Below are 20552 nucleotides of genomic sequence, written 5' to 3'. Positions count from 1 at the left end.
GTAACATATGGTGGGTTTTACAAATAAATCTGTATTTGTAAATATGTCATTTTTTTCATTTGTAAAAAAAGCAATTTGAAAACTGAAAATTCTGTTTAAGTGATTCTGCACTTTAAGCGAATGTGTGGCAATAGGAGGAATCGTGATGACGTCATGCGCTGGGTGGGGCCCACACCGGTAGGCAAAAAACTCTTATGCAGCCACTGACTACACTCTGTGATCCATCACATGCTGACAGATCAGCGCCATGCATAAAAACACATCAGACCCAGATGGATTACAATCCATTTGAAAGCTTTTCACTTTGCAAGCATTTAGTCTTGAGGATCGGATGTGGTTTGTGGAGTACAGGTGGGAGAGACGGAATCACATGAGCTCACCCTGTGTTCCAACACATCACATTAAAACAAACCTCCCCTTCTGTATTTTCTTTTACTTTTGGTTTTCTCTATGCAGCTCCAAATTTAGGCGATAAGCTGTGACTGAAGTTATTATGAGGGCTGCAAACTAAAAAACAATCTGATTTTGGGTTCATTCTTTTGAAATCAGATGCAGTTCAAGATGCGCAAAAGAGTGATTTTGCAGATAATGAACAAACACAAAGTGAAAAGTTGGACTCACCAGCGTCAAAACGGCTGTAAGCCACGGAAGAAATAAAACCAGGGAGAAGAAACAGAGAGGAGACTGTCCAAGAACCCATGGTTCAGCTCTAGCTGATCTGGTGGCTTTACATAAAACATACACACACACACACACACACACACACACACACACACACACACACACACACACATATATATATATATATATATATATATATATAGATAGATATAGTTGTATACAATTATTTGGGCACCACTGATAATTTTCATGATTTTCCTTTATAAATTATTGCATACATTTGGGCACCCTTGTCATTTTATTGATTTGAATACATTTAGCACTAATTATTGGAACACAAAATTGGTTTGGTAAGCTCATTGACCTTGGCCTCCTTACACAGGTGAATCCAATCATGAGAAAGGGTATTTAAGGTGGCCATTTGCACATGTTTCCCCTCTTTGCATCTCTAAACAATTCTCAAATGACCTGAAAACAAAGATTGTTCAACATCGTGGTTTAGGGGATGGATACAAAAAGCTGTCTCAGAGATTTCAGCTGTGTTTCCACTGTGAGGAAATGGAAGACCACAGGCACAGTACTAGTTAAGGCCCAAAGTGGCAGGCCAAGAAAAATCTCAGATAAACTGCAGCGAAGGATGGCAAAGGATGGTGGATCATGTTGTAGCTCCAAAGAGCTACAACATGATCTTGCTGCAGATAGTGTCTCTGTGCATCATTCAACTATACAGCGCACTTGCACAAAGAGATGCTGTATAATGCGGTAATGCAGAGGAAGCCTCTTCTGCGTACACGCCACAAACAGAGTTGCTTGAGGTATGCTAAAGCACATTTGGACAAGCCAGCTTCGTTTTGGAATAAGGTGCTGTGGACTGATGAAACTAAAATTGAATTATTTGGACATAACAAGGGGCGGTATGCATGGCTGAAAACGAACACAGCATTCCAAGAAAAACACTTGCTATCTACAGTAAAATTTGAAGGTGGTTCCATCATGCTGCGCAGGCCAGTGCAGGTACTGGGAATCTTGTTAATGTTGAGGGTCACATGAATTCCAGTCAATATCAGCAGATGTTTGAGAACAATGTTCATGAATCAGTGACAAAGTTGAAGTTGCGCCAGGGCTGGATCTTTCAACAAGACCACAACCCTAAACACTGCTCAAAATCTACTGAGGCATTCATGCAGAGGAACAAGTACAATGTCCTCGAATGGCCATCTCAGTCCCCAGACCTGAAGATTATTGAAAATCTGTGGTGTGATTATAAGCGGGCTGTCCATGTTCAGAAACCAACAAACCTGACTGAACTGGAGATGTTTTGTAAAGAAGAATGGTCCAAAATACCTTTAACCAGAATCCAGACTCTCATTGGAAGCTATAGGAAGCGTTTACAGGCTGTTATTTCTGCAAAAGGAGGATCTACTAAATATTTATGCTTTTCTTCTTTTTTCTTTTCTTTCTTCTTTCTCTTTGGTCACCAGGTCTCTTTACTGAGACAGAAGTGCTGGCTTAAATCGCTTCAGTGTACTGGAGTCAATATTGAAAGTTAGCGCTTTAGCTTTTAGCTGTAACTTCCACTAAATTTTATAAGGGTTTATCGGTTTAGCTTTAGAAAAGTGAACTTTTCAGTTAGAGAATTAACGGTTATTGAAGCTAAGTTTTTGCTTAGCTGTGCCCAACACTGCCTCAAGGTGCTTCATACAAGTAAGGTCTAACCTTACCAACCCCTAGAGCATGCAGACAGGCAACAGTGGTAAGGAAAAACTCCCTCTCATGATTTGAGGAAGAAACCTCAAGCAGACCAGACACAAAAGGGTGACCCTCTGCTTGGGCTATGCTACTGTGATGCCTGTTGAAGCTGCCGCTATTGCTCCTTCCTCCTTGCTTGTTGCTCAGCAAAACCTTGGTTGCTGTCCAGCTCAGCCCTCTGTGCACCTGTTCTGACAGTAAGGCGCCAAGCTGCATGGTCCTCTACACACTGCTTCAATGTGTTGACATTGATGCTGCACATTTTTATGTCCTTCTTGCAGAGGTGGAGGTAGTTTCCACCTACAGGTACCTTGGGCTGCAGCTGGACAACAGGCTGAGCTGGGCAGCTAATATGGTTGCTGTCTACAAGAAGGGACAGAGTAGAATGTACTTTCTTAGGAGGCTGGCTTCATTCACGGTCTGCTCCAAGTTACTGTACATGTTCTATCAGTCCATCGTGTCCCCAGTGTTCTTTTCTACGCCGTTATGTGTTGGGGGAGCGGTGCGAGGAAGAATGACATTCTGAGGCTGAACCAGCTCATTAAAAAAGCAGGCTCTGTGGTGGGACTGTGTCTGGACCCTGTGGAGAAGGTGCTGAAGTGGAGAACACTCTCCAAGATCAGGCAATCCTGTCCAGTCCAGAGCCACCCCCTGAACTCTGTGATATTCAAGCAGGGGAGCGCCTTCAGTTCCAGACTCCTCTCCCTCAAATGCTCCACTGACAGACTGAAGAACTCTTTTGTCCCTCGGGCCATCAGGCTGTATAATGCAGCCACATCAGCAGACGGGGAGGTTATAATGCCTAAAACTAGGTCCTCAGGTGCCTTGACACCTGTAACTTGTTGCACTTTGTATACTGTTTTTGTACTACTTATTTATTAACTTGTCTTGGTGCTGTTTTTAATCAAAAACTTATTTTTTAACTTGTTGTGTAACTCTTATATGTATGAATGAGAGCGATGGACGCCACACAATTTCCATCGGGATTAATAAAGTATTTATCTATCTATCTATCTATCTATCTATGGCCAAACGAGTGCCCTCTGTCAGCTCACCGTACAGTAGATCTTTAGGAATGCAGCAGGATCCATTCTCCTGATGTGGCCAAGCCAACTAAGGTGCCTTTCACCAAGAATGGTGAACATGCTGCTCATGTTGGTGCATTCCAAGATCTCTGTGTTGGGCAACTTGTCCTGCCATCCAATGTGCAGAATTTGTCTAAGGCACCTCAGATGGTAGCTGTTGAGCTTTTTTCATGTCTGGCATAGGCGGTCCATGCCTCGCTACTGTAGAGGAGTGTGCTGAGCATGCAGGTCTGGTAGATGTGCAGTTTTGTCTTCTCAGTGAGGCTGGAGTTGTTCCAGACTCTGTTCTAAGTCTTGCCATAACTGCTGCTGCCTTTGCCCACCTGCTGTTCATCTCAGCATCATTGGACAGTGCGTTAGAGATGGTTGACCCAAGGTATGTGAAGTGTTCCACAACTTCCAGGCTTCCAGGGAGCAACTGTGCCCTTCGCCATGACGTTTGTCTTCTTCACACTGATGGTCAGTCTGGACTCCTTGTAGGCATGAGAGAGGCAATTAACAAGCTGCTGTAGACCATTTTCAGAGTGTGATGTCAAGGCCGCATTGTTGGGAAAGAGCATCTCACGGATGAGTACCTCCACAACCTTGGACTTGGAGTGAAGTTGGGCGATGTTGAACAGCTTGCCGTCAGCCCTGGTGTGAATGTACACTCCCTCACTGTAATCTTTCAAGCCGTACTGGAGGAGCATGGAGAAGAAGATTCTGAAGAGTGTCGGTGCAAGGACACAGCCCTGGTTCACCCCAGTGCTAACTGGGAAGGCCTCTGATGTAGCGCCATTGAATCAAACTGTACTGTACATGTTCTCATGAAAAGAAGACACCATTGCGAGGAGTTTTGGGGGACAACTGATCTTCTGCAAGAGCCTGAAGATTCTGATTCAACTGACCAAGTCTAACGCCTTGGTCAAGTCAATGAAGGCGATGTAGATTGGCATTTGCTGCTCTTGACACTTTTCTTGCAGCTGGCATATTGAAAAGATAATGTCCACAGTTGACCTCCCAGCTCGAAACCTGCACTGGGACTCTGGGTAAACACGCAAGGCCAAGGTCTGTAGATGCGCTAAGGCAACACGGACGAAGGTCTTCCCAACAGTGCTGAGAAAGGAGATGCCTCGATAATTATTGCAGTCGCTTCTGTCTCACAGTGTTGAGAAGGGAGATGCCTCAATAATTATTGCAGTCACTTCTGTCTCCTTTATTCATTATGCAAGGTGACGATGCTCGCGTCTCACATGTCCTGGAGAATGTGTCCCCTGTTCCCCAGCAGAGGCAGAAAAGATTGGTGCAGGTGTTTTGGCAGCACAGGTTTCCACTCTTTAAGACTTCTGATGGAATGTCGTCACTCTCTGGGGCCTTCCCACTAGCAAGGCAGCCAATGGTTTTCCAAGCTCTTCCATGGTTGGTGCCATGTCTAGCTCTTCCATGACCGGCAGATCTGGGATGTCCTCGAGCGCTTTGACTGTGACAAGATTCTGGGTTTCGTACAGCTCGAGATAGTGCTCAACCCAGTGCTGCAAGCTGCTTCCCCTGGTCTGTGATGACTTTGCCTGTGGATGGAAACAATACTGTGAATGCTGAATGCAGCTTTGTATAGCTGTCATTGCACAAAGTGGCAGGGAACCAACCGAGGTAAAGTTCAAAGGGTTAGGAAAATTAACACATTACTTGTGAGATGTTAACATCTCAGTTGTGATCTGTGCTTCAATAATCCTCTATAATGGCGAACACATGATGAGCTGTGCTCTCGCAAGGCAACCAGGAAGTGAGGGACAACGGGACATTGTCTATCATGGGGATGCAACTGGGAAATTTTAAAATAGGTGAATCCCTAGATGTGAGGGAGCAAAGAATCACTCACTCATTTTCAACCGCTTATCAGGGATTGGGTCTCTAGACATGCCACCAACCATGGAAAAGCTTGTTAAAGCCATTGACTGCTTTGCTAGTGGGAAGGCCCCAGGGAGTGATGGCATCCCATCAGAAGTCTTAAATAGTGGGAAACCTGTACTGCTAAAAACACCTGCACAATCTTTTGTGCCTCTGCTGGGAACAAGGACACATTCCCTAGGACATGCGAGATGCGAACATCATGAGGGACAATGGGACATTGTTTATCACGGGGATGCAACTGGAAAATTTAAAAATAGGTGAATCCTCAGATGTGAGGGAGCAAAGAAGCAAACACTCACTCACTCATTTTCAGCCACATATCTGGGATAGGGTCGTGGGGGTAACAACTTCAATAGGGCACACCAAACTTCCCTTTCCCGGGCCACATTAACCACCACTTTCTGGTGGATACCGAGGCATCCCCAGGCTAGTGTGGAGCTATAATCTCCACATCTAGACCTAGGTCTTCCCCGGAGTCTCCTCCCAGATGGTTGTCGCCTCAGGGGCATCCTTACCAGGAGCCTGAACCACCTCAGCTGGCTCCTTTCAATGAGAAGGAGCAGCAGCTCCACTCTGAGCTCTCCACGGATGACCAAGCTTCTCACCCTAGCTCTAAGGGAGACACCAGCCACCCTCCTGAGGAAATCCATTTCAGCCGCTTATACCCGCAGTCTAATATTTAGATAGAGCTTGGGACTCCGATGAGGGCGATCTCATCTCCCTTATCACTGTTCTCTGCTTTAACCTTCAAGTCCTTACTTCACCAGACTGAATTCCTCAAATTATATTGGATACTGGATCTATTGGACTACTATTGGATTAACCATGGAATTGATCAGCTGGTCTCTGAACGCTATTGACACCATTTTTTCTACAAGAAGGTCAGGACCAGGGGATCCTACCTGCCCAGATGGAACGCATCCTGCAGGCTATGTTCTCGTCTCCTGGAGTTCCTGGTGTGTGGCATGCTTGGCGCCTTTCTCCGTTGAGGACATCGAGGATTTATTCATTTTTGGTCCTATGGTAGCAGGGCTGGTACTTTTTGGCTTATGTGCTGCCCTGATCTACCGGTAAACTGGCAAGACAGCGGCATAAAGAGCCACGGCCCCTTGCTTGTCTGTCATGATTAACGAGGTTGGCGAGGCAGTGCATTCTCAGACTGCGATGACTCTTGAACTCAGATGCAAATTGGATGACATCTTGGAGCAGATGCGTGCCTTGCAGTTGAAGTTGAAGATTTCAGAGGCCGGTGAATATTCTTAATCCATAATTGGGAATATTCTTAATTCATAATTGGGATTTGGTTGTTCACGTGGAACTGTTAAAAGTGTTTTTCACTGCTCTAACCACAACACTACAGGCTTATTAAGCCTGAAGGTCAAATTGCCCGACTGTTTTCCCTCCAGAGGAATTTCTTTGGCCTGTGGATCATTTGGCTGTTTCGTATCTCAACTCACAAAGACAATAAACTGCTTTTCATAGGACTGAAGCATGCTCCATTCCCTCCCCCCCCACAAACCCATCCTATCCCCCATCAACACCCCCCACTCCGACGTCTACTCAAGTCATTCCTTTCCCCTTCTGCGGAGGCGGTGCAGTTTTAGCTGCAGCCCCCGTTCCTCCCCCCAAGCTGATGGCGGCGCATCTCAGGGTTGCTGCGTGGCCTTCACCCACTTGCCTCAATTCGGATAATGGACTTCGTCAAACTTAGTGCACATAAACAATGTCAAATGTGTATGTGCTGTCTTTAATTCTGATGTGTGCCATTATTACGGTAAACAAGTAATAATTGTGGACTAATTGCTGTCTGAGGTAACTGGAGTGTAAACATAATTTCTCCACTGTGAGATCAATAAAGTATATCTCATCTCATCTCTTATTTTTGGTCATGACCCAACCCTCACGACCATAGGTGAGAGTAGGAATGAAGATGGACCAGTAGATTGAGAGCTTTTCCTTTTGGTTCAGCTCTCTTTTCACCACAACAGTATGGTAGAGTGAATGCAATACTGTCCCTATTGCACCAATTCTCCAGCCAATCTCATGCTCCATTGTCCCCTCACTCATGAATAAGACCCCAAGGTACCTACATTCCTTCACTTGGGGCCTCATTCCCTACCCGGAGTAGGCAATCCATTGGTTTCCTGCTGAGAACTATGGCATCAGATTCAGAGGTGCTGATCCTCATCCCAGCCGCTTCACACTTGGCTGTGAACTGATCCAGTGAGTGTTGGAGGTTACAGGCCAATGAAGCCAACAGGACCACATCATCTGCAAAAAGGAGTGATGAGACCCTAAGCTCTCCCCCCGACTACGCCTTGATATCCTGTCCATGAATATCACAAACAGGATTGGTGACAAGGCACAGCCTTGGCAGAGGCCAACCCCCACCGGAAACAAGTCAGACTTACTGCAGAGAACCACAACACAACTCTCAATTTGTGAGTGCAGAAATAAGATGGCCCTGAGAAGGGACCCCGTCACTCCATACATACTCTATACCCGATCATATGCCTTCTCCAAGTCCACAAAACACATGCAGATTAGATGGGCATACTCCCAGACACCCTCCGGGATCCTTGTGAGAGTGAAGAGCTGGTTGGTTGTTCCACAGACAGAATGGGGCCCACATTGTTCGTCTTCAAGCTGAGGTTTGACTATCGGCCAAACCCTCCTTTCCAGCACCCTGGAGTAGACTTTCCCAGGGAAGCTGAGTAGTGTGATGCCCCTGTAACTGGCACACACTCTCTGGCCCCCTTTTTTAAATATGGGGACCACCACCCCAGTTTGCCACTCCTTAGGTACTGTCCCAGACCTCAATGCAGTATTGAAGAGACGTCTCATCCAAGACAGTCCCTCCACACCCAGAGCCTTCAGCATTTCTGGATGGAGCTTATCACCCTTGGGGCTTTGCCACTGCAGCGTTGTTTGACTACCTCAGTGACGTCCACCAGGAAAATTGATCATGATCCCACATCAGCTTCCAGCTCTGCCCCTACTATAGAGGCCGCTCCAATCTGATGCAGGAGTTCCTCAAAGTGCTCCTTCCAATGCCCGATTACCTCCTCAGTTGAGGTCAACAGAGCCCCATCCTTACTGTATACAGCCCCCCACCCCCCACCCCGTGACCCTTAATTGGAGTAATTGATTGAAGATGAGTGAGTGACTGAATTAAGTATCTCAAACGAGCCATCTATGCATTTTTTAAAATATTTAATTGTTTTAATTTATAATTTATGGTTTAGCAGATTTAAAAAATAATATTTGTGGTTTGCCCATTGTTAGTATAAAGTGCATCGTTTTCAGTAACTGAATTTGAAGTACTGTAATTCAAAATTATTTAGATTATGTTGGAAGTAATCCAAAATTATTCAGATTATATTGCATTTTGTAACTGATTACAAGTATTCTTACCCAACGCTGCCTTTGGTCTGAAATATACGATGACATGTTTGCAAATGGCTTTTGCAAATCCATTATTACTCTTCATCCACATGACTGTTAGTTTTTGCAGTGGTTGTCTCATTTTCATCAAGAGAATATTTAAATGCACAATGCACTACATACTATAGCTCATCATAGATAGGGCAGACATTGATCATGGTGATACTTGTTTTAATAGTCTTTCCTCCATGTCTTTCCCACCTCTATTGTGCAGGTGACTTAACACACTGTATGATGTTATCATCCAATGAGCAACACTTTTTGTAGTCTCTGGCAGAAAATCTATCACAGAAGGTGTGTGTGTGGCATGCTAACGCCAACCATTGGCATGCTATACTTGTTGGGCACATGCCTGCTGACATTTGCCGACTGGTTGCATGTGAGCACTGTGACCTGTGCATGTGCATGTCATTCAGTTCTGTTTAATGTATCATGTCATTTGCTGCTTCCTTGCCAGTGTTTTATCAACTTTGTCTGTTTTCATCCATTTTATCAGGCATTTGGAGTTTTTGAACAACTTTGTGCTTTCCAACCCGTCACACTTACGGTGTGTGTGTGTGCAACATGTGCATGGAGAGGAAGTGATGTGTAAAGTGATGAACACGCAACAAGTGAAACTGAGTGGCAAGTGTTTTGAGCATGACCAAAACACTCACCACACCCCAGCACGTACCAACAACCGTATGGCGTTGTGTGATAGATAGTGGCGAGGTGGGTGGTGAGCGCAACACGTGCCTCTAAACACTGTGCATATGCTTCCTGAATGAGAAGGTGGGAAGCTCGGTGGAAAGCATCAAAGTCAGAGTGGAAGTGGAAACAGTGTCACCTCATAGTAGGTAGTGCCAAAGTGGAATAGTCAGTGAGGATCTTTTCTCAGAAAACATTTTCTGACAATTAAACACAGGACTGTGACCCCTTGCTCTAACCAAACCTAAACCACAAGCTATGGCTTTATCTGCCAAATTCATCATATTTTTATATCTTTTTATGCATAAAAGGAAGCTGACAAACTACATCTCTATGTGCTACTCAGCTGCCATAACAGCTTCTTCTCCTCTAGGCTGCTCCCGTTAGGGGTCACCACAGCAGATCAGTCCTTTCCATCTCATCTTGTCCTTTGTATTTTCCTCTGTCACACCAACCACCTACATGTCTTCCCTCACCACATCCATAAATTTCCTCTTTGGCCTCCCTCTCCTCCTGCCTGGTGGCTCCATCCTCAGCATCCTTCTCCCTGTATACCCTGAGTCCCTCCTCTGCACATGTTAAACCATCTCAATCTCACCTCTGACTTTGTCTCCAACCGTCCGGCCTGAGCTGTCCCTATGATATGTTCATTCCTAATCTTGTCCATTCTTGTCACTCCCAGAGAAAATCGGAACATCTTCAGCTCTGCCTCCTGTCTTTTTGTTAGTGCCACCGTCTCTAAACCGTACAACATAGCTGGTCTCACTACTGTCTTGTAAACTTTCCCCTTCACTCTTGCTGATATTCTTCGGTCACAAATCACTCCTGCCACCTTTTGCCACCCACACCCACTCCACCCTGCCTGCACTCTTTTCTTCACCTCTCTACCACATTCTCCATTACTTTGGACAGTTGACGCCAAGTATTTAAACTCATCTACTTTCACCATTTCTACTCCTTGCACTATTCCACTGGGCTCCCTCTCATTCAAACATGTGTACTCAGTCTTGCTCCTACTGACTTTCATTCCCCTGCTCTCCAGAGTGCATTTCCAAATTTCCAGGCTAGATTCAACCTGTTTATTGTAGATCACAATGTCATCTGCAAACATCATAGTCTGTAGAGACTTCTGTCTCCTCTCATCCGTCAACCTGTCCATCACCACTGCAAACAAGTAAGGACTCAGAGCTGATTCTTGGTGTAATCCCACCTCTGCCTTGAATTAATCTATCATTCCTACAGTGCATCTCACCACTGTCATACTATCCTTGTACATGTCTTGCACTACCCTCACATACTTTTATTACAGACCTCCTCATACAGTACCACAACTCTTCTGTTGGTATCCTGTCATAAGCTTTCTCGAAATCCACAAACACACAATATAACTCCTTCTGGTCTTCTCTATACTTCTCCATCAGTATTGTCAGAGCAAACATTGCATCGTAGTGCTCTTTCTTGATATGAAACCATATTGCTATGCACATATCTTCACCTGTTTTCTAAGCCTAGCCTCTACTACTCTTTCCCATAACTTCATGCTGTGACTGATCAAATTTATGCCTCTGTAGTTACTGCAGCTCTGCACATCACCCTTGCTCTTAAAAATAGGAACCAACACACTTTGTCTCCACTCCTCAGGCATCTTCTCACTTTCCAAGACTTTATTAAACAATCTGCTTAGAAACTCCACAGCCATCTCTCCAAGTCATTTCCATGCCTCCACTGAAATGTCATCTGGACAAACTGCCTTTCCACTCTTCATCCTCTTCATAGCTGCCTTCACGTCATACTTACTAATTTCTTGCGCTTCCTGATTTACTCTCTCCACACCACCCAGCCTTTTCTCTCTCTTATTTTCTTCATTCATCAGCTCCTCAAAATATTCCCTCCAGCTTTTTGACACACTCTCCTCGTTTGTCAGCACATTACCATCTCCATTTTTACCACCCTAATCTGCTGCACATCCTTTCCAGCTCTGTCCCTTTGTCTGGCTAATCGGTACAAATCCTTTTCTTCTTCCTTACAATTCATCTTAGAATAGAATAGAATAGAATAGAATAGTCTTTATTGTCATTCTCCCTGGGAGTGAGGGGTACAACAAAATTGGGGGTGCTCCCACAGAGCTACTATGCACCACAAAAAAGAAAAAACAAGACATCTTATACACCACAAAAAACATTGTTTATATATATATATATATATATATATATATATATATATATATATATATATATATATATATATATAATATATATATGAGGTCTATTAGAAAAGTATCCGACCTTATTATTTTTTTCAAAAACCATATGGATTTGAATCACATGTGATTACATCAGTCATGCTTGAACCCTCGTGGGCATGCGAGAGTTTTTCACGCCTGTCGGTTACGTCATTCGCCTGTGGGCAGTCTTTGAATTAGGATGTTTTCAGGTCTAAACAGGCCAACGACGGCGCCTGGAAGCGCTACACGACGTTCCGCTCCGTGGGAAGTCCTTACACCGATAGAAACACCCCATAATCTCTCATCAGCCGTTAAACTTTTCACCGAAAACCAGCTTAATTTCTCGAATAGTGTCCACTCGGATATTCCTCACAGGTCCAGAAAAAATTTTGATAAAGCAACGCGCGCCGTCTCGAGCAGCGTGTGAAACAAAGGAATTCAGCCGAGAGGGCGGGACCACATCTCACTCAAGGCCTGCCCACAGGGAAATGACATCACCGACACGCGTGAAAAAACTCACGCATGCGCACAAGGGTTCAAGCATGATTGGTGTAATCGCACATCATTCAAATCCATATAGTTAAAAAAAAAATAAAAGGGTTGGTTTATTATCTAATAGACCTCATATATATATATATATATATGAATAGAGTGTAAAATGTGACTGTAAACATTTAGGGTAGTGATTGTGAAACACTGGGGGCACATTTAGGGCAGTGATTGCAGACTTCTTGTTCAGCTCGCTATATGTCTTTTCCTTAACTTTTGCCACTTCTCTTTTCGCCTTACACTGCATCTCCTTGTACTCCTGTCAACTTTCTTCAGCTCTCCGACCATCCCAAGTCTTTTCCCCCCAACCTCTTTCTCCTTATGCTTTCCTGGACATCTTCCTTCCACCACCAAGTCCGCTGCCATGATAGCAGGTGTAACAAAAACCCTATTTAGGATATATAAACTGCAAAGAATCACAACTTACCTGTCACAGGTATTCCTCTACATTGCAATGAAGTTGCAACAGGTGCAGGGTTGTTACCCTCAACAATTACTACCTGCTACCTTTGTTACATATAAACAACTATTGCATTATTTTTGTCACACCTTTAGATGGACAAAAGGCCAGAACACTTTTAATTTGAATATTTTATTGTATTTGAATATTCTTTGCATCTGATCTGATTAAGTCTCAGAAGTTAAGCAGATTAGGTCCTGATTAGTACTTGGCTAGGAGACCACTCAAGAACTGCAGGATGTTTCGCTAATAGTGCAACAAATAACAGAATATTTACAGAGGAATCTTTCAATATTTACAGAGGAATCTTTCAAATAGTGAAACAAGCACCAAATTTTGTACAAATACTTCTTAGACATTACTCTTTGGAAAAAAACAGAGTGGCGACTTGAATTTTTAATAGGCAGCCAGGTCAGTTGAGGAATACGCAGGGGTCAAGATTAAAAGATGTTCCAATCATATTGAAAACTACACCACATTATTGGTCTGATCATAAATATTCCAAAAAGTTAGAGTTTCAGTCTATGACTGAAACATTAAGAATGGTGACAAAGGTCAGTTTCAGTTTGTACAGGGATCAAAAGTTAAAGTTTCTCCAATTTTTGTAAAAAGTGGTGCAAATTATTGGCTGAACTAATAGGATTAATAAATGGTATAGTTTTGACTGTGTTCAGTGCTTGGTTTGCAAAGTATAGGTCAAACAATGTGGACGTCTATTGGATTTTATAACATGTAACGTTATAAAATCCGTAACATCAAAACTAAGCATGACACATGGTGCAAAATATTCATTTTTAAAACTCTATTTGCGTCACTTTTTTATTTATTTATTTATTTATTTATTTTTACCAAATAAGACCCCTGTACAAACTGAAATTGACCTTTGTCACCGTTCTTGCTGTTTTTACCCCACAACTCCATAACATTCAGTCATAGATAGTCCATACTCTACCTTTTTGGAATCTTTGTGATCAGACAAATAATGTGCTATAGCTTTCAAATTGATTGGAACATCTTTTAATTTTGACCCCTGTGTAATTCTTCAATTAACCCCTACCTGGCTGCCCACTGAAAATTCAACTGGGCAATCAGGTTTTTTTTGTTTGTTTGTTTGTTTTTTTCAAAAGAGTAATGTCTGAGGAGTATGTCTGATAATTTTGGTGCTTGTTTGCAGAAATAAAATCTGCTCCACTATATGTGCGACTGGAGTTGCTTCAGGAAGGGCATCCAGCATACAATTTGTGCCAAATGCCAAAGCAGATCTTCATCGGGTATGCTGGGTGGGGGTGGGGGGGAGGTCTCCATGTGGTCAAGTGATGCTAAAATCAGAAACTACACTGGTTTCATGAGGTGATCCTGTGAAGTCAGGGCAATATTAAACCATCTCCCATGTAAGTGTAGCTTCAGCGCGCCAGGACCTGCCGCGCGCACACAGAGAGAAAGAGAGAGAGAGAGAGAGAGAGAGAGAGAGAGAGAGAGAGAGAGAGAGAGAGAGAGAGAGAGAGAGAGAGAGAGAGAGAGAGAGAGAGAGAGAGAGAGAGAGAGAGAGAGAGAGAGGGAGCGGGGGTGAGATGGGGGTCTCATCTCTAGCCAGTCTGTTCCCTAAAACAGAAGAGCTGATGATCTCCTCTCAGATCCGCTCTTTTCGTCCTTCTGCAAACTTCCGCCGTGCGTCCAGCATGCGCGCAGACAAACACCATGGATGCGCCACGTGAGGCGGACCGCAGAAACTGAAAGTTTGCCCGTTCAAACCACAGTGACGCCGACCCGCGAACACCCGCGCAACTTTGAGCCTCTTTCTGCTTGTTTTGCGCTCGTCTGACGGACTTGGACTTCCTGGGATTCCGCGGCGCGTCTTTTATATGTCAAACCGAGGAGACGCGTAGGTTTTTTTTTTTTTTTCAGGGTGGTCTGCTGTAACGGAAGGTGATATGAAGGTTCTCGGTTGGACCGTAGTTCTCCTCTGCCAGTGGATCCTCCGGAAGGTGAGTTTGAGGTTACTAATATTAACAACAGTAATAAGCTGTGACAAACAGGATCAGTTTCCTCGAGATCACAATGACTGCAGTAACTAACAGTCCAAACCAAACAGTAACACATAGTTATTATCATATGTCTGAACTCCATTCAAAGTTGGTTTATCTTCACATCACTTGTTTACACTACAAATAAACACAGCAGGGTTTTTTTGGTCCGTTTCCGTTTGATTTGAGTGGAAAACCACAAAACCACAGACTTTATTCCAACATCTCCAAACGCGCAGACTTTGCTGTCTGTGCATTTCCCGTTCAGCCCCCATTAAACAGCGCTGCTTATTTGCGCTGGCAGCAACTTCCTCCCGTTTTTTTTCTTCAGAAGTTCAACACGCCTGTGGCGGGTTTTATATTATCTCAGCATCGCCGTGGTGAGGAGTTTGTGCGCATAGTTTGACTCCGCTGCCGCTGAGGATGCTGAGGATGCTGATACTGAGAGGATGGTGGTGATGATGATGATGATGATGATGATGCTGAGGAGGAGAGGAACTCTTCCTATGGTTACTTTGTGTGTATAAAGGGTTGCCTTTTGTGGGTCGGGCTGTTTGCGCCCCACTGAGTGTTTACCTGATGGTTTACACATGCAAATATCTTATAGAACTGAATACATATCATCTATATTCAGGGTGTTTGCCCTCAGTTTGAAATGGAAAGGCATAAAAACCATTACCCTGTGATTCTTGTTTTCTTCCCCTGCCACATTCCTGTTCTATTATGCCTCATTTTTTAACACTGAGTTTTCATTCCAGCCTGCTGCATCTGCAAATAAAAACAGCTTGACACTTTTTTTAATAAGACAGCCCTTAAGTGTAAAACAAGTCTGACTGACAAACTGCAGTGTTTGGGGGTGGACAGGTGTGGAACCTTCACTTGTCCCAGATCTGCTCCATGGCCCGCTGTAGCCGGCAGGCTGTCTGTCTCAGCACAACAAACTGTGTATTTAGTCTTCTTTTTTAAAACAAACACCCTGCTGGCTGCTCTGCTGGCATATTGGGGTTAGGTTCTATTATGGCAGGTAATAAACACCCACATTTTTATTTTTTATTTTGTTGAAGAGGGACTGTAAATCATTTCACTGGCTAAGTGGAAGTACTTCACCTTTTTCTGCACGAGAGTGCAACCAGGGTTCAAGTATTAGGACTTGGAATTAGATTATCTCAGCCACGCTTTTCAGTAATGCGGTGAAAAGGCACCGGGATCTTGTTTTGTTTTCTATAACTGTGCAGTGTAGATGGCACAATGATTTGACTGCATGATAAGTCCCATCTCTGTCAGCAGTGCTACTTTGAAGGAGGGAGGAGTGAAGAGGTGAAGGAGGCAGTGAGCAAACAGGACAGAAAGCAAGAAAGGACACAAAATGGATATAAAGGGGAGAGGTGTAGGCAAAAACTAACTTTGTGCAAATAAAATCCCAAATTTATTACTATTTAGAGTCCTGCTGAAAATATCTTCAAGAGACAAAAAGGAGATGAGAAGTGAAAGTGAGATCAAATTAATGTTCAATAAAATCCAATGAGTTATTTCAGCTCACACTGAGGATACTGATGGATTAAATGGTTTAAATTTAGTTAACACAAGTAATTCAAACAGCAGAATTATATGAAATAAAATAAGTGATTTGTGTTAAATTAGTTTATGCAACCAAATAAAATAGTACTTTTCAGTACTTAGCACTTATTTTAAATTTTTCTGAAATATATAACTACATCTGAATTAAAGTTAATTACATAATTCATATTTTTTATTTTTTTATTTTTTAATTGGTTTTCACAAAATTTTTTGAATAATCTCTTATTTTGAAGGGCCATTACATTTGATTTACTTCCTTTTTTGCTTGTTTACTGAGAGATTCTAAACAACAAAAATAAAATTGCATGGGTTATAAGCAATTCTGCAAATAAACATATTGTATTTTATGAATGAAGATTGGAAATAACAAAATGAACAAATGCCAACCAAAATTAACCCTGGCAGTTAAAATTAGGGCTGTGAAGCTGTAACGAATGTATCTATTTAATTACATGTTGTACAATGAATTCATCTAAATTAATCACTTATTTATTTATTTAGTTTGGATGAAAAAGTAGTCTGTCACAGGTAGAGTTGGGTGCATCACACTGCACAGTGCAGATAGAGTCAGACAGGAGGTTAACATACAAATAGCATTCCAGTTGCTTTTAAAAATAAAACCCCTAGCGTAAACAATGGGCCACATTTCACTACAATAATAATAACAATAACACCATTAAATAGGATTAAATGCAAAAAAGAAACTACGTAGTTGCATAGACTGTAGTAGAAGCATAAAATCGAAGAAAAAAATTGTTTAAATCAAAATGTAAATAAATGAAATGCTGCTGGTGGGATCTGAAATGGTGTGCATGACAGATTAAAACCGTGGTGCACATGTGACTTCATAAATGTGTCCCTTGTGGAAGCAGGGTGAGTTTGCATCTGAACACCTGGTTGAGAGTGTTTTAACAAGGCTGTGCTGTGCTCTGAGGTGATATTTCAAGCTTGGAATACTCTGTAGGATATAAAATGACAAAATATGGATGTTGCATATGGCGTTCCCAATAGCATTTCCATCTGGACATCTTTTAAATGTATTTCCCATTGACAGGGCCAGTGATGACCAGATCAAAAGGCACAAGGAATAATTTGTTGAACGTATTTTTAATGTGCTCAAATTTATGTTAAATTCCATCTTTGATGTATGGCTATATTTATGTAGCCATACAGGATGCAGGATGTAGGATGTATCTGCTTTATTGTTGATAAAAAATTAATAAAATTTAAGTTCTAAAAAAAATGACATAAGGAAGCTTTATTAGTCTACTTATTTTTTGGCACATTTTTTTCTAATTAATCCAGCTAAATAAACACATTATTTCAATATCCCTATTTAAAAGAGAATTCGTAATAGCTGTTTGATTTAACTCAACTCTTTTAGAGTTGAACTCACTTACTGTATTTTACAGTGCAGCTGTGATGCCTGATGCTCTTTAAAGCTGAATTTACATTTTCCCACTGCTAAAAATTTGGGCAATTTTTTTTTTCATCTTTTTAAAAAAATAATGTTAACACATTTAGATGAGAACATTTCAAAGTTTCATTTTTCACACACACACACACATACACACACACACACACACACACACATATATATATATATATATATATATATATATATATATATATATATATATATATATATATATATATATAGTCTAACACCGAATTATGCAAATTCCTCTTGTGTAGTGATATATCTAGTAATGGCACTACAAACGAAGTTGAGATATGTAAAACACTTTTTTGGCATTTTGTGCTTCCAGCAGGAACAATAGCATTAGCCGGCATCTCAACCTGACAAAATCCTCTTATCTCCTCTCATAAAACATCGAGCTGCACCCCAGGGATATTGCAGGAATTGAGTCACTTTAATTTCATTATATGTAGTCCTACTTCTTTTGCAGCGGCGCCTCATATATTCTGCATGGCTTTGCAAACCCGCGGTGTCTGCAGATATGCTTCATACCCACATGTGTTCTTCACTCGTATCTGAGCTGAACAGCAGGATCAGATGTTTCCCACCACAGATTAAACCAGGTAGTTGGTGGTTATCCTCCCACTCTGTTTGTCTGGAATGTCCACCGTGCTGTCCCACTGTGGATCTGCTAACCGTCAAACAGCCCCGTTTCATCAAGGAAGAGTTGCTGCTCATCTGTAATCTGTGCAAATTATATTCCCTATTCACAAAATGATTAGATATGTAATCTGTTGAATCATGATGACAATAGCAATCACATTACTGTTATCTATTGCTTCTGAAATTGTCCCCAGAGATCAAAGCTTTCTTTAACCTAAAAAGCAGCACAGTATTCTAACAGATTCAGACATGATTTGCTTGAGGTTGAGCAGGGATTCTTCTTTTTTTTAAATTTAATTTGTTTTCCCCCATTTAACAGCCTTGCGCTCACTTTTTTTTTTTTTTTTTGACAGCTCAAGCTTTTAAATCTACTCATCTTTTTGCACCCAAGGCTTTATATTACCCTTAAGGAGTGGAGCACTAATTAAAAATTTCTACCTAATGTCAAATATTATTGTAGACAAATGCAATATGTAGGCAGGCATCAGAGATCTGTCATGTGTTTCCACGAGCTGAGCTTCACGCACATCTGTCACCACGAACATCAGTGCTGTTTTTGCTGATGGAACTCAAAGCACCAATATGAGATGTGAAATGTGAAAAATAACTCATCTATTCTGCAAACTCAAGATTATCCAGTTAAATATGACACACGCGCGCACACACACACACACACACACACACACAGACACACACACACACACACACACAAGCACTTCCAAGGTTCCATTACAAAGATTGTGTACAGCTCCAGATTGAATGACAGCTGGAGTGTACACAATATTCCAAGAAACAAACTAATATGTCTGAAATTATTGATAAGGTGACTGTATTATTTCTAAGGCACAAAGACAGAGCTGGAATACATTCAGGACCATGGACAGAGCTACTGCTCTCACTGCGGAACAGGGCCTGTGGAGGTGCAGCAGCTGCTTGCTTCTTTTTCTATTTCATGTTTAATGTACAGCTGGGAAAGGCGTTGCCATGTCACACAGTCAGTGACTGTTTGTGCAAATAATATTCACTTTGCAAGTAAGTGTCTTAAAAACAGATATTAAAGGTTACAGACAAACACCCCATCCGGACGTGTTGAATCTTACCTTTTAAATAATAATAGTAATAATATTGTCTCTAAGAAAAGACATTTTTCCTGTTGTCATTGAATCATAATAATGCATTTTGACGGCATGCTCCCATGTTGTGTACCTGTTCTTATCCAAGTGTACTCATGAGCGTGTGTTCACTTGAAATGCTGGTGCATTGCTATTGTGAGGCAACAGAAAGTGATTGCATGAAAGAACAATAAAACCCTGGTGGAGGGCAGCGTTACCCAATGCAATATTCAGATGCATGCCTACATAGGTGGGTTCAGGAGGTACGTACATTCAGCCTGTTCATGCTGGGATGTGCATAGCTGTGCATCTTCCACCTCATCACTCATCAAACAAACACAGAACTAAAAACAAAATAAAATAAAAAACAATTTCTACAGTGGTTTTCTAGATAGATAGACTTATTGTCATTACAACAAGTGAAACAAAATTTCTTCACGCACAATCACTTCAGACAAATATACAATTAATCCACAATTATTACAAGTTGAACGTAATAATGGCACACATCAGAATTATAACAACCATACATACAAGGTCTGTGAGAAAAGTATCCGATCTTTTTATTTTATGCAAAAAATATATGGATTTGATTCATATGCTTTTACATCAGCCAAGCTTGAACCTTCGTGCGCATGCATGAGTTTTTCACGCCTGTCGGTTGCGTCATTCGCCTGTGGGCAGGCTTTGAGTGAGCACTGGTCCACCCCTCTCATCGTTTTGTCATTGCGAGGAAATGGTGGAATGATTTGGGCTTCGTTCCATCAGAATTTTTTCAGAAACTGTTAGAGACAGGCAGCTGGAAACCATTCGGAAAATTCACATGGCTTTCGGTGAAAATTTTACGGGCTTCACAGAGATTACGGAATGTTACTACCGCTTTAAGGACGGCCCACAATGGCGCACGGCGAGCCGCGCTCCGAGCGGCGATCGACAGGCAGAAACCACCATTTCATTTCTAAATGGATGGCTGTGTCGATCCGGGACCGTCGTGTGCAATTTCTCTGGTTATCACAAGAGCTGGACATCAGCAATTTTCCGGCAGA

General features: G+C 42.3%; 1 protein-coding gene across 1 annotated transcript in view; it reads left to right on the top strand.

Moving 5' to 3' along the window:
• The first annotated feature begins 14257 nt into the window (after positions 1 to 14257).
• The window catches only part of LOC117506602 (neurexophilin-2), a 174657-nt gene continuing 168362 nt past the window's right edge, over positions 14258 to 20552 (top strand). The window contains exon 1 of the mRNA XM_034166115.1: positions 14258 to 14694. Coding sequence (XP_034022006.1) covers positions 14641 to 14694 — 54 coding nt within the window. The 5' untranslated portion in view covers positions 14258 to 14640. The remainder of the gene's footprint in view (positions 14695 to 20552) is intronic.

Source organism: Thalassophryne amazonica, chromosome 3 (assembly GCF_902500255.1).
Source record: "Thalassophryne amazonica chromosome 3, fThaAma1.1, whole genome shotgun sequence".
In the NCBI taxonomy this organism is placed as follows: Eukaryota; Metazoa; Chordata; class Actinopteri; order Batrachoidiformes; family Batrachoididae; genus Thalassophryne; species Thalassophryne amazonica.
This window is presented reverse-complemented; position numbering and strand designations above follow the sequence as displayed.